The 12,282-nt window shown below is 43.7% G+C and overlaps 1 protein-coding gene across 2 annotated transcripts; it reads left to right on the forward strand.

Moving 5' to 3' along the window:
* The first annotated feature begins 1,139 nt into the window (after positions 1–1,139).
* Positions 1,140–11,864, forward strand: LOC129329389 (zinc finger protein ZFP2-like). Of its 2 annotated transcripts, XM_054978940.1 has the most exons (6): positions 1,140–1,373; positions 4,035–4,123; positions 5,706–5,807; positions 7,760–7,870; positions 9,667–9,768; positions 10,220–11,864. In XM_054978940.1, the coding sequence occupies exons 2-6, from the start codon at positions 4,051–4,053 to the stop codon at positions 11,713–11,715; spliced, it is 1,884 nt and encodes a 627-aa protein (XP_054834915.1). In that variant the 5' UTR covers positions 1,140–1,373; positions 4,035–4,050; the 3' UTR covers positions 11,716–11,864. The 2 variants fall into 2 exon arrangements, with proteins under 2 accessions (XP_054834915.1, XP_054834916.1); XM_054978941.1 differs by lacking the exon at positions 7,760–7,870.
* The last annotated feature ends 418 nt before the right edge of the window (positions 11,865–12,282 follow it).

A 12,282-nucleotide genomic window follows, 5' to 3' on the forward strand; every position in this document is an offset into this window, starting at 1 on the left:
AGCTGGACTGAGACTTGGGAGATCCAAGTTCAAATCCACACTTGCCATGAAGTGACCTTATCCACACTTCCCTGCCCCTGCACCTTCCAGGGTTATTATGAGGATAAAATTGGATGGAATCATGTACTCCACCCTGAATTCCCAGGAGGAAGGGAAGGATAAAAATGTGCTTAATTAAATCACCCCTAGCATCTCCAGTTAAGCAGGCTCTCCAGTGTTGGGAAAGACCTATTCTCTGCCAGAGACCCCCAGAGAGCCAGGCACGGCCAGTCAACAGTAGTATTGGGTTAGAATTGTTATTAAAATATTTATACTCTGCTTTTCCTCTTGGCTGTAGGTGACTGAGGTATAGCAGCGATGTGACAGTGGATGGTAGCCTCTGCGCAGAGAGCAAGGTATGGGTCTCTGGCCTGATTTGCAACAGTTCCTGCCAGCCATGGATTGCCCTGATTGCTTCTACATCATCTTTCCCCCTATCCCTGAATTTCTTCTCTTTAACTCCCCATTTAGCTTTTACTTTGCAATTCTGGGGAACCTCCACATCCCCCCCCCCATATCAGTGTCTGGGATTGAGAAATTCACACTTTCCTGGGAGGGGGCAGAGCAAGAAATACCTTGCATTTTTCACCTCTACATTTTTCTATCCCTCTCTAGGAAGGAGAGAACCCTTCCCATTTCAACCCCTTGAGAGAACCTTAGCTCACGAGCAAGAAGATAGTGGGGCAGAGACAAAATGGAGAGGGACTACAGGCAAGAGTTGTCATTTTCATCTGGTGCTACTGGACTCTTTTTGATTTTGCTACTACACACTAACACTAACTAACACGGCTAACTCCTCTGGATCTGTTTACATCTGTGGCAGAGAATTGCTGCATCTGCAAGGTTCTAGGTTCAAATCCTTCAGGGAAATTAAGCAATTAAAGCCCTACTGCAGGTTTCAGTCCTATTGATTTCCAAGGTTTAGCAATACACCTGATTACAGACGAGGAAACAGAAGAGATGATGCTCCCTCCCTCTCTTCCCCTCTAGATCCCTCCTTCCCTCCCCTCCCCTCCTCCCCATCCATGAGCTCTGATCTCGGATTAGTAGGGCTTGGCTGGCTCTTTTTGCTTCAGTCAAGTGATGGGAAGTGGAAAGGAATGAACAGCCGGCAGTACCCAAAATAAGCACTTGGAAATGGCAAAAACAAGCACATTAAAGAAAAATTGATGCAAGCAGTCCAGTCCCACACCATCAGAAAAGCAGCTTTTGGAGGCATTAAGGAAGTCTTCTGTCCCTCCAAAGAGGGCGGGGGGGGGGAGAGAAATCGCTGGTGAAGAAGAGCTGCAAGAGGAACAGGAGGACACAGATGGAGCAGGAGAGCAACTGAGCAGGTGAGTGAATCTGGAGGAGGGGGCAGCCATGCCGACCCTTTCTTTGGTTGCTGTCATTTGATCCCAACTACCTGTATGGAGCTGCTTGCGTTGGGTCATACCCCCTTGCTGCTTCTTGCTGAGTACTGTGTCCTCTGAAAGGGAGAAGCTTTCCTGGATTTCAGGCAAAGAAAGAGTTTTTCATGAGATCCATTAAGAGAAATGCCAAGGCTTGGACTTGGGATCTTCTGTATGCAAAGGAGAAGCTTGGAAAGCACGCTTTTATCAAAGGAGGCTGTCTGAGGCAGATTATTGATCCAACCAGCCCAGTGGTTGTGTGCTGTGACTGGTAGGAACTTTCTAAGGTCTTCGTCTGAGGGATCTTTCCTCCCCTGGCTACATAAGATCTTTTAACTGAAAATGCCAGGGATGAATCTGGGACTTTTTGTTTTCATCATTTAAATAAAATAAATGCATTGGGAAAACAAGATCAATTTCTGCAGAATGCCAGAAAAGGTAAATTCCCATCTTATATTTTGTTACTCCAAAACATGATGAGCGTCACCCATCTTTCAACAAATTTATATGCATTGTCAGAACTGTTTCTTTGGTCCCAGTAATAACAGGCCAGTTTTGTCATTAAGGATATCCTCTTAATATGACATCTAACTTGAGGTTGGTGAGGGGAGGGGGAAAAAAAAAGAATCCAATGGCACCCCAAAAAGTAACAAAATGTATTCCAGCATAAGCTTTCCTGAAGCAGAGCTCACTTCATCAGGTTGGTGGAGATTGTTTTCTTCCAATTAGCTGCTACTATTTTCAAATTTGTAAAGAATTAATTCTTTAAAAACCCGAAAAACATAATGTTATGTTAAATAAAAGAGGATTTTGTCCTCCTTGACACGGGACAGTGTTGAGCCTTTTCTGTTTTGAGATGTTTCCTAGTTCCAAGAGGGACCTGCCAAATGATATTTGTTGTTATGTCTCCTAGCAGGGTGGTAGTGGTGGGGAGGCACATAGCTATCTGACCCCCACACATGTGTAGTTATAGAATACCAGCTCACACCTCCACCCTTTTTTACGTATGGTGTGCGGGGAAGAGTGAAGGGGGCCCCATCTTGGGATACTGGAATTGATATCTGTCGAGATTTTGATTTACTGAAATGTATGTTTTTGAGATTTGTGATTTTACTGTTTTATTCTTTATATTTTTACCTATTGCTGTAACCTGCCCTGAGCCCACTTGCGGGGAGGATGGGCTGTAAATCAAATAAATAATAATAACAACAATTAATATGCAAAGATGTAAAAATTCTCCTGTTAACCGTTCACAAAAATTATCTGAATAAGATTACCGGATTACCTACGCATAAAACCATTTTATCTTAGTGTGTACATTACATGATATTCTTATAAAGCTGATCATGTATGTAGATCGGGTTTAGATGAATTTCTGAGGCAACATGTATTAGCACCTGAGTTTATGGTTTTGTACACTGTCACTGTTATTATTTTGTGGTGGTTGTTACAGTGAAGCAGCCTGGTACAATCTACTCTGGTGGTCAGTGGCTGTCTGTGGTGTTAGGCAGAGAAGTAGTAAAGAGTCCAATAGCACCTTTAAGACTAACCAACTTTATTGTAACATAAGCTTTCGAAAACCACAGTTCTCTTCGTCAAATACATCTGACGAAGAGAACTGTGGTTCTCAAAAGCTTATGCTACAATAAAGTAGGTTAGCCTTAAAGGTGCTACTGGACTCTTGACAGTCATGTACCAAGTTGGGCTTGTATGTGGGTAGACACCAACCACCACAAATTGTAACCACAGCCATTGATTATGGTTAAGGAAAAACAGATAGTCAAGCATTACACAACTCTTGGGTCTCATCTCAAGTACAAAAACACAGTAAGAAAAATGAGGTTGAGTGTGGAGCAGATGGCAGCAGAAGTCGTGAGAAGAAGTCCAGCTGGCAGCTGGACCCCCTCATAGTTTCCAAACTAATCTTTCTGCACAGCACGTATGGAAGTTGCCACGTATCAGTAAAGATTGTTTTATGGCTGCTGGGTCTCAATTTGAAAATATATGGCAACCTTTTGCTGGCAATCTCCATCCTTATTGAGGCGAGGGGAGTTTCCCCGTTTTTCTCCCAGTCAGCTATCTTCTGTGTAAAGAAGTAAGAAAGGTCAGTTTCTCTCGCACAGGGCATAGGACAAGAAGGTCAGTGGCAGATAGAAGCAGGCTGATGACTGGGGACACTGTGGGGAGAGCCCCTGGAGGCAATGGCAAGAAACTAAAGGCAGGAGAGGAGAGGAGAGGAGAGGAGAGGAGAGGAGAGGAGAGGAGAGGAGAGGAGAGGAGAGGAGAGGAGAGGAGAGACAGACTGCTGAGGAAAGAGGAATGGGGATGGGAAGTTAAGGGGCCAACCGGCCAACAGGAAGGGGTGGAATCTACAAGAAAAAAACATACAAGGCCTGCTCTAGCTGGCTTAGGCATTTGCTCTGGGGCAAGTTTACAGATGTATTTTCATCCCTTGTTGACTACAACATCAATGAATGAACACTGCTCAGAATGGTCCCAAATTATCCTGTAATCAATAAGTTTCCCTAGAGAAATCAGTAGCAATTACCTCCTTAAATATCACTCCACCACGATTGCCTCCTCTAACATTCTGTTCCTTCTCAGGTTTCCTAATGTTATTATGAAGAAGGAAGAGGAAGATCCACACCCTCCATGCTCTGAGGAAAATAAGAGTTTCCCAGGGGCCTCCTCAGGTGAAGTACAAATTCATCAGATAGCCAAAAAATCCCTGAACATCCCCAGTTTGAATCTTGCTTGTCCCAAAAACTCACTGAGTGGCTTGTGTGGTGGAGTGGGACTCACAGACATTGTGAGTCCCACAATATGGAAAATTTGCCCAGCTGGCCCTCTTTTTCTTTGAAAAAAAGATTATCCTTTCTGCTAGAAACTTAGGCAGATATGCCTGTTTAGTCTTGTGGAAACTCAAGTCTCTGTTTTTGCCTTGCAAAAGACTATTCTTCAAATTAAGAACTCCATGCTTTTCTTGACCACCTACGCCAAGTTACTCTGGTCTTAAGAGAAGCCTTGAGATTCTCGCTTGTTAGGCTAATGCAGATCCAGAAGTCAGGGGCCATGACTTCCTTGATAGCCATGTGCCGTTGGGCTTGTATGTGGGTAAACACCAACCACCACAGTAACCACAGTCATTGATGATGATTAAGGAAAAACAGATAGTCAAGCAAAAATTGCCTTTACAGTTACTGAGCTAAAGGAAAATTAAAATGAGCAATACAGTCAGTTCCGTACTCCTATGTTTCTAATTTGCTCTCCTTATGATGTTTGGATTTTAATTTTTTCTGTTGTCCACAGCAGCCAGGTTAATAAGAAATAGACATTTCTTAAAATGGCCACATTTGTAGGCATTCTCTTGAAGCCACTTATTTTCCAAGCAGGCCTTATCTTGGCCTCTCCCTTTCCGATCTGCTCATAATAAATCCAGGCCACATCCCTCTCTTCTCCATAACCTAAATCTTTCCTCATTCCAAAATCACATCTCCTCTACTCTCTTTTTGTCTCCCCCAACAAGCATAGTCCCTTCTTTAATCACTGCCAGATTTGCTCCAATGGAAAATGCAATGTCTAGGAGATTTCTAGAAATCCCCTGCTCATAAATCCTGCAGCCAATCTTCTGTTGGCTGCTGACCATTCACATATGAAAAGTTCATCCTTCACACTCACAGAAGCTAGCTACAAAAACTTGGTCTACAACCTGTTGTCTACTTGTACAGGTGTTTTTAGGTGAGCCTCTGAACTTCCAAAGTTGTCATTTTTATCTGTTGTGTTACTTTATCACATTTAGGCAAACCAGCTTCAGAGTCCGTGTGGTGTGTTTAGAATGTCAGACTAGGATCAGGGAGGTCCAGATTCGATCCCCACTCAGGCATGAAAAGGGAAGAGTGTTAAGAGGTCACATTGTTCCCCCTTTGGGGAGAAAAGGTGTGTGTGTCTAACTGACATAAATAAATAATTATTATTTCTTATACTTTTTTCTCTGAACTGGTCAGGGCTGAACATTTTCCAAAATAGGATGATGAGGATAATAATTTTCCAAGTTCTGATTTTATTTCTCCTTTTGTAGATCTTAAAATGGGGTAACCAATAAATGACTGCAGAGGTTTTCCTGCTTCCTGCTAACCTTTCTGGTTATTTTTTAAGCTCCATTAGAACACCCAGCAGTTCCTGGTGTTATTTTGGGAAGAGACGTGGGTTTCCATGAGGCCAGAATCCCAGCACCATTTTTGGCTGCTTTTTATTTCCAATTTCTCTCCTGTTTAGGAGTTCTTGATGTGATAATAAAAAAGGAGGAGGATGAAGAACTTTGGCCGTTGGATCCTCTGATTTCTGTAGGAAGTAAGATCTTCCCAGCATCTTGCTCAGGTGAGTTTTGAGCCCTTCTGTCTTGAGGCCCATTGATAGATTTTATTCTCTACCTGTTCTGTTTATGGTAGGCACATTACTTCGTGTTGTTCCTAAGTATCTCATTTGAAGAATCCTCAGAAACTTAGAAGACCAACTAGATTTTGGTCAGATGCAGTTCCATTAGTCTTTCAATATTTTATCCTCCAAGAGAGGCACACACAGCTCTCCCCTGCTCTGTCTGATTCTCCCAAAATCCCTGTGAGCTAGGTTAGGCTGTGCGAGACAATGATTGGCTTTAGGTTACCCAGTGAGGACCATGGCAGAGTGGGAGTTTAGGGCCGATTCCAGATGGGCACAAATAGAGCGAGTGCTTTAGCTTTTTCAGCGACCTCACTCGTAAAAACCCACAATTTCCCGTCCCAGCTTACCTGCGGTCCATGGCGCTCAGTTGCGCTCTATAAGTGGACGGTGTGAACACGGTATTGCGGGTTTGCACTCTTCTGGACGCTTCGTCGCCGCGGAGAGGCCCTCCCCTTTCCCTCATTCCTTTGCCGGCCGGCCGGCAACAATATTCCCTTAATTTTTTTTTTTAAACCAGGCGCCATTTGCGCAGTCGCACGTTTGCGCACATCGAACTGCGCAAATGCGCACAAATGCACAAAAGCGCACAAAAGTCGACGCATATTCGCATACCTGCACGTTTGCGCATTTGCGCAAAACACGTAAAAATTTTTTTTAAAAAAAACTGAAATGCGAACCAATGAAGGCCCCCGACGTCAACTGTGACGGGGAGGAAACAACCAATCCTGGGTACCTCAGTTGGCCGTGCGAACATCCGGAAGCGGGATGGCATGGCACACTGCAAGACAAAGCGGATGGAGACGAAAGTGAACGCGTGGCCAGTAAGCGATTATTTCCGCAGAAAAACTGCAATTTCTGGCCATCTGGAATCGGCTTAGATCTTCCCAGGCCTAGTCCAACTTTCTCGTCACTGTATCAGACTGACTTTCTAACTACAGAGTTGTCTAGGATTTGCACCCAGGCTCATTTACACCCTAAGAGGGAATCAGATCAACAAGCCTGACACCATTGACACTGTTTTAAGCAGTTCAGACGGCCACCCTGTAGCCCATTTATCACTCTTGGACCTTCTCACTAAAGTAAACCTGTACATGGACTGCTTCAGACAGCAGGTGAGGGCTCATATATTTTAATGCTTCATTCAAGAAAAAAAAACTTGCATGAAGATAACAAATGTGTCAAGGAACAAATTAGGCTAGCAACCTTCCTTCTAGTTTTTCTAATGTGGAGGGAATTTTTTCCCACAGTTACATGAACTCCCAGCTTCATTTTGAAGTATGACAGCCATGGGAAGGGTATTCCCTCAGTGAGAGAGAGGCTCCTGTCTGGCAAATAGACTCTGTTCCTTCCATTAACTCAAGCAAGATACTTTGTGTTTTTTAACCTGGGCAAAGAAACCTGTGCAATTTGGCATCTTCTGCAACCATTAGCAGAAACTGGGTCACATTTTTTTCATCCCTCTCTTCTGCCAAGGAGCTCAAGGAGGCTCTCCTTTCCTCCTTTTTATCTTCATAACAATCTTATGAGGGACTAGCCAAAGTCACCCGATGAGCTTCATAGCTCTACTTTCTAACCACTGCATCACACTAGGGTTGGCAACTTTTAAACTGGTCCCTCTAGCTGCCCCTTTAACTTTCCAGGTATTGTTGTTTACCTCCATGCCATGCAAACCCTAACCTGCCCATTTCCACACACTCAGCCTTTATTAAAATGACAGAACATTTTTTCCTCTGGCCATTTGGCACACTGGCTCTCAAGGCTGCCCCCCCCAAGCCCTTTCTCAAACATAGAGCAGGACTCAGCTGTTTTCCTTGGTGAAACTTCTATCTAATGCACTCCAATTGCCAAATTGCTTCCAGTTTAAAGATACTCCTTATCTTTCTGAGCAGGAGTTCCAAGTCCCAACGTCAATGAAACATCCTGGCTTGAAGGAGAAAAACCAGGCATTCCAGATCACCCAGTGCTGGAACAAAATTGGGTTGCCTCAGACACCAACATAGGTGAGGGAATCACATGATACGACTGCAGCCTGAACTACACAAGTCAGTTCTGTGGCTTCCATTTTCTGTAGCCAGACATCAGCTGCCGGGAACTTACTTTCCCAAGTGCTACAGAGTCCAGTTTGGATCAGGACTGATTTTTTTGTGGTGACTACTTTGCTGGCTTGGTTTCAGAAGTGTTTTTAACTTTTGTAGAAATGCTGTTTTTCTATTGATGCAAAATTAAGAAGGCATAAAAATGTAATAAATAGAAATATACTGTGAGGGCTTCTGATGATCTTCCCCCGCACCATGATTCTGCTTTTGCCCTGAAATGCGACTTGCTTGTTGTATGTATTATCTTGGACTCAGTGTGGTGTTTTCTACTTATGCAATACTATTTTCTGGATTAATGTATCATGTCTAATCCTCTGTGCTTTGTTTCAGATTTCTGTAATTCTAGTTCTATTATGTTGCTTATTATCATAAAATCATAGGGTTGGAAGGTACCTCTATGGTCATCTAGTCTACCCCCCTGCACAGTGCAGGAAATTCACAAATACCTTACACACACACACACACACGCACACAGACACACACACAGACACCACAGTGATCCTTACTCCATGCTCAGATGGCAAAACACCATCAGTATCCCTAGTCAAACTGGCCTGGGGAGATTTGCTACCTGACCCCAAGGTGGCGATTGGCCTTACCCTGGGCATGTAAGAAGGGGCCATGAGAACTAAGCATCAATGCAACCCTTCCTGCCTTCCCTCACATGATTATTATTAGATGTATCCTGTTGATTGTATCAGTTTATGCTGAGTAATCCACACTTGAGTCTCAGTGAGAAAGGAGGACTATCAATAACATAAATAAAATAAAAAACGGCCTACGGTGCCTTTTGTCCCATAATGGGGCATATAATTCCCCCCTGGGGCTGTTTTTGGTCCTGTGCCATGGTCTTGCACTGTGATCCTTGTTTGAATTGGGCCCTGCAGCTCTTGGGGGAAAACATTCCCTGCAGCTGCCATCTGGCTGCAGGGGAGTTGGATCAGGAGAACAAGACATACCTACTATGGGCCTAAGGATTAAACAACACGGGATTAGGATTCCAGCCCCCGCTGTCTGTTCCTAAGAAGCAAGCAAAGAGGGGCCCAAATTGAACTGGGGCTGTTGACAGAAGAATGGGGAATTTAACTATTCTGTGTCCTCCTATTTCCCTGATTGAGAATGCCTCCTCTAGGCTGCTTTATTCCAATAGAGAGAAAAAAAAACAATCAGGTGCCCTTATAGCACGCCTTTCTTTTTTTCATTTGCACTTTACAGCAGCCTCTCAGAGGGCAATTTCCAATCAAGGAAATGGTGAAGGGGAAGAAGAGTTAACTCCCTCTCTTTCCCCAATTTATTTATTTATTTTAAACAGATACCCCACCTGTTCAGAAAGCTCAGGGCAGCCAGCAGCAAAAGTTATAAACAATCTCTGTGATTCAGAAAACTCTTTTAAAAACTACAAAAATGTACCCCATAATCATGTAGCGAAAACATTAAAAATGGTCACCCTCCCCAATTTCCAGTCAACACCAGATGTTCTCAAAATCCATTTGTAAATCCCATCTGAAGCTCCTTTCCCCGGCCAGATTGCACATCTGTCATTCTGTTCACAGAATTCCAGAACTGTGTATAGTTTGGCCCGTTCGCCATTACAAGTGCATCCTGGATGTTTAGGGGAATTCCTGGTATAACAACAAAAAATTGTTAGATCTGTCCTTGTGGAAAATCAGATGACCGTTTCCTTCCCATCTCCTCATCAGGACTCCCAGATGTGATCATAAAAGTAGAAAAAGAAGAACCAGGATTCTCAGAAAACCACCACGAGCTGGAAGGAAAACAGTCCACGTCAGTTGCTGTTTCAGGTAAGTAACGTGTTTGATATGTGGAGAAATCACATGGAACAGCCTTCCTAGGACTTTCCCACTTCTGACTGTAAGTGGGAGACCTCATGTTTGAGTGTGTTCCTCCTCCCTCCCCCTTTAAAACATCCTGCCTTTAGAAGGGTACCATGTAAGGGGAAAGGACTAGGGACTCAGCAAGGATTTGAAAAGGGAACCTCAGACGCCGAGGCTGGAAGCCAGTCTGAATAAACTAGGAAAGAGTGCAATCCTAAGAATGCTTCACTGGAAGTAATAGACCTGAGTAGGACTTTGAGTAAACCAGCATAGGACTATTTCCTCATTTAGGTGGGACTGGCACATTTCCAGGTAGGCCATGAAAGAAACTAAAATTTCCTCTTAGCCATTGTTCTTGGCTGCCCTAGGAAGAATGTTGGCAATTGGATCTTTCAACTGTGATATTTTATTTCAACAGGAAATGGGCTGTGGCGCAGGAATCTTCACCTGTGCATTTCTGAGGAAGTAGGCCAAAATGGGACATCACTCAGAAGAGTAAAGGGCCTGATTTCCAAATGTCGTGAGAGGGGAGAAACGTTGGATGGTCTGGAAAGGCAGCCCCAAATTCACCCTGGGGTATCAGTTGAGAAGATCCCTCTTTGGGGAGAGGAAGGCACAGCTCGAGATAAAACTGATGTACACAAGAGGATTCATAAATGTGGAAAGATCTTTGTATGGGATACAAGTCTCCTCGTACACGTGAGGGAAAAACTCCACACTTGCACAGAGTGTGGGAAAAGCTTTCATGAAAAATCGAGCCTTGTTAGACACAAGAGGACACACACAGGGGAGAAGCCACATACTTGCACAGAGTGTGGGAAAAACTTCAGCCTCAAATCAAGCCTCGTTAGGCACCAAAGGACCCATGCAGGTGAGAATGGCCTTGGGGTACACAAACGGACCCCTGTAAGGAAGGAACCCTATAGGTGTTATACCTGTGGGAAAACTTTCAGAAATAAGGCTCACTTCATTATACACGAGAGGACCCACACAGGAGAGAAACCGTTTCGGTGCCATGACTGTGGGAAGAGCTTCAGAAACTCCTCCCACCTTATTTTGCATAAGAGAACTCACACAGGTGAGAAGCCATACAAGTGCTCTATTTGTGGTAAAAGCTTCAATCAGAGCTCAAATCTCATCAGACACATGAGGACCCACACAGGGGAGAAACCATATTCATGCTCATTCTGTGGGAAGAGCTTCAGCTGGGGACCTGAATTGCAGATACACGAGAGAATCCACACGGGGGAGAAACCATACAAATGCTCAGACTGTGAGAAATCTTTCAGCAATTACTCCAGTTTTATAAGGCACAAGAGAATCCATACGGGGGAAAAACCCTACCAGTGCTCTGAATGTAGTAAGAGCTTTCACCAGAGTTCAGACCTCAGGGCTCATGAAAGAAGTCATCATCAAAGTAGGACTTTATGGGAAAATTTTGGGAACTCTTTACATCCTCATGAGGACAAGGGAATGCCCACAGACGCAAAGCAATACAAATGCTCAGCTTGTGGGAAAAGTTTCAGTCGGAGGTCACACCTCACGAGGCACATGAGAACGCACATGGGAGAGAAACCATACAAGTGCTCACACTGTGGAAAAAGCTTCAACCAGACCTCAAACCTCATGAGACATGAACGGACTCACACGGGAGAAAAGCCATACACTTGTGCCAGCTGCAACAAGAGTTTCAATCGGAAATCCCACCTCATCAGACATCAGAGGACCCACATAGGAGAGAAGCCATATAACTGCTCTGACTGTGGGAAGAGCTTCAATCAGAGATCAAATCTACTCCAACATGAGGGAAGTCATTTGGAGAAGAAACCTCAGCTGTTCCCTCAGTGTGGGGAAAGTGAGAGCTTTGCTGCACATCAGGAGAAATGTGTGCATTGTCAGAATAAGAATACTTAAAATAAGGGTGACAGTGATGAATTGCTATAAATTATTTACTTATTCCATACCAGGGAGAGAGGGGGCATTCATTAATGTTCTTGATGTATCCCTGTCCCTGTAAACACAGAGGTTTTTTCTGTTTTCTTCTTTTATTAAAAAGAGCCTGTTTCCTGTTTTTCTCTCCCAAAGTCAATTCTTGCAGTGTTTTAATTTCACATCTTAGACATTACTGATATTAATGGAGTAGCATAAACATGTGCTGTGCTTTACAGGTTAAGAGCAAGAATCATATCTCTGGCCCAAAATCTGACACAGAGGAGAGAGAAGAAAATGCAGAGGGTGCAGGTGAGATTATACAGAGGAAGAAAAGATATTTGATTCACTAACATACCTATGCTTAAATTCAGTTGTGGATGAGATTAAGGCCAGGTTCATACATGTAAGGAGATTCCCTTATTGAATCTAGTTTGGCTCTTAGCCTACTTAGCTTCTCCAAAGTCCAAATTTTCACACACGTTTGCAAAAATCCCAATACTCAACAGACTTTAGGTGGCCCATGAAAAATTGTCCAGAAACTGTGCCTTA

Source organism: Eublepharis macularius, chromosome 4, assembly GCF_028583425.1.
Source record: "Eublepharis macularius isolate TG4126 chromosome 4, MPM_Emac_v1.0, whole genome shotgun sequence".
Lineage (NCBI taxonomy): Eukaryota > Metazoa > Chordata > Lepidosauria > Squamata > Eublepharidae > Eublepharis > Eublepharis macularius.

What these genes read in the sequence shown, in the direction of transcription:
- LOC129329389 (XM_054978940.1), top strand. Translation starts at nt 4,051, where the DNA reads ATGAAGAAGGAAGAGGAAGATCCACACCCTCCATGCTCTGAGGAAAAT. An exon ending in CTTCCCAGCATCTTGCTCAG is followed by an intron (nt 5,808 to 7,759) that starts GTGAGTTTTGAG and finishes CTTTCTGAGCAG; the next exon opens with GAGTTCCAAGTCCCAACGTC. An exon ending in CACGTCAGTTGCTGTTTCAG is followed by an intron (nt 9,769 to 10,219) that starts GTAAGTAACGTG and finishes TTATTTCAACAG; the next exon opens with GAAATGGGCTGTGGCGCAGG.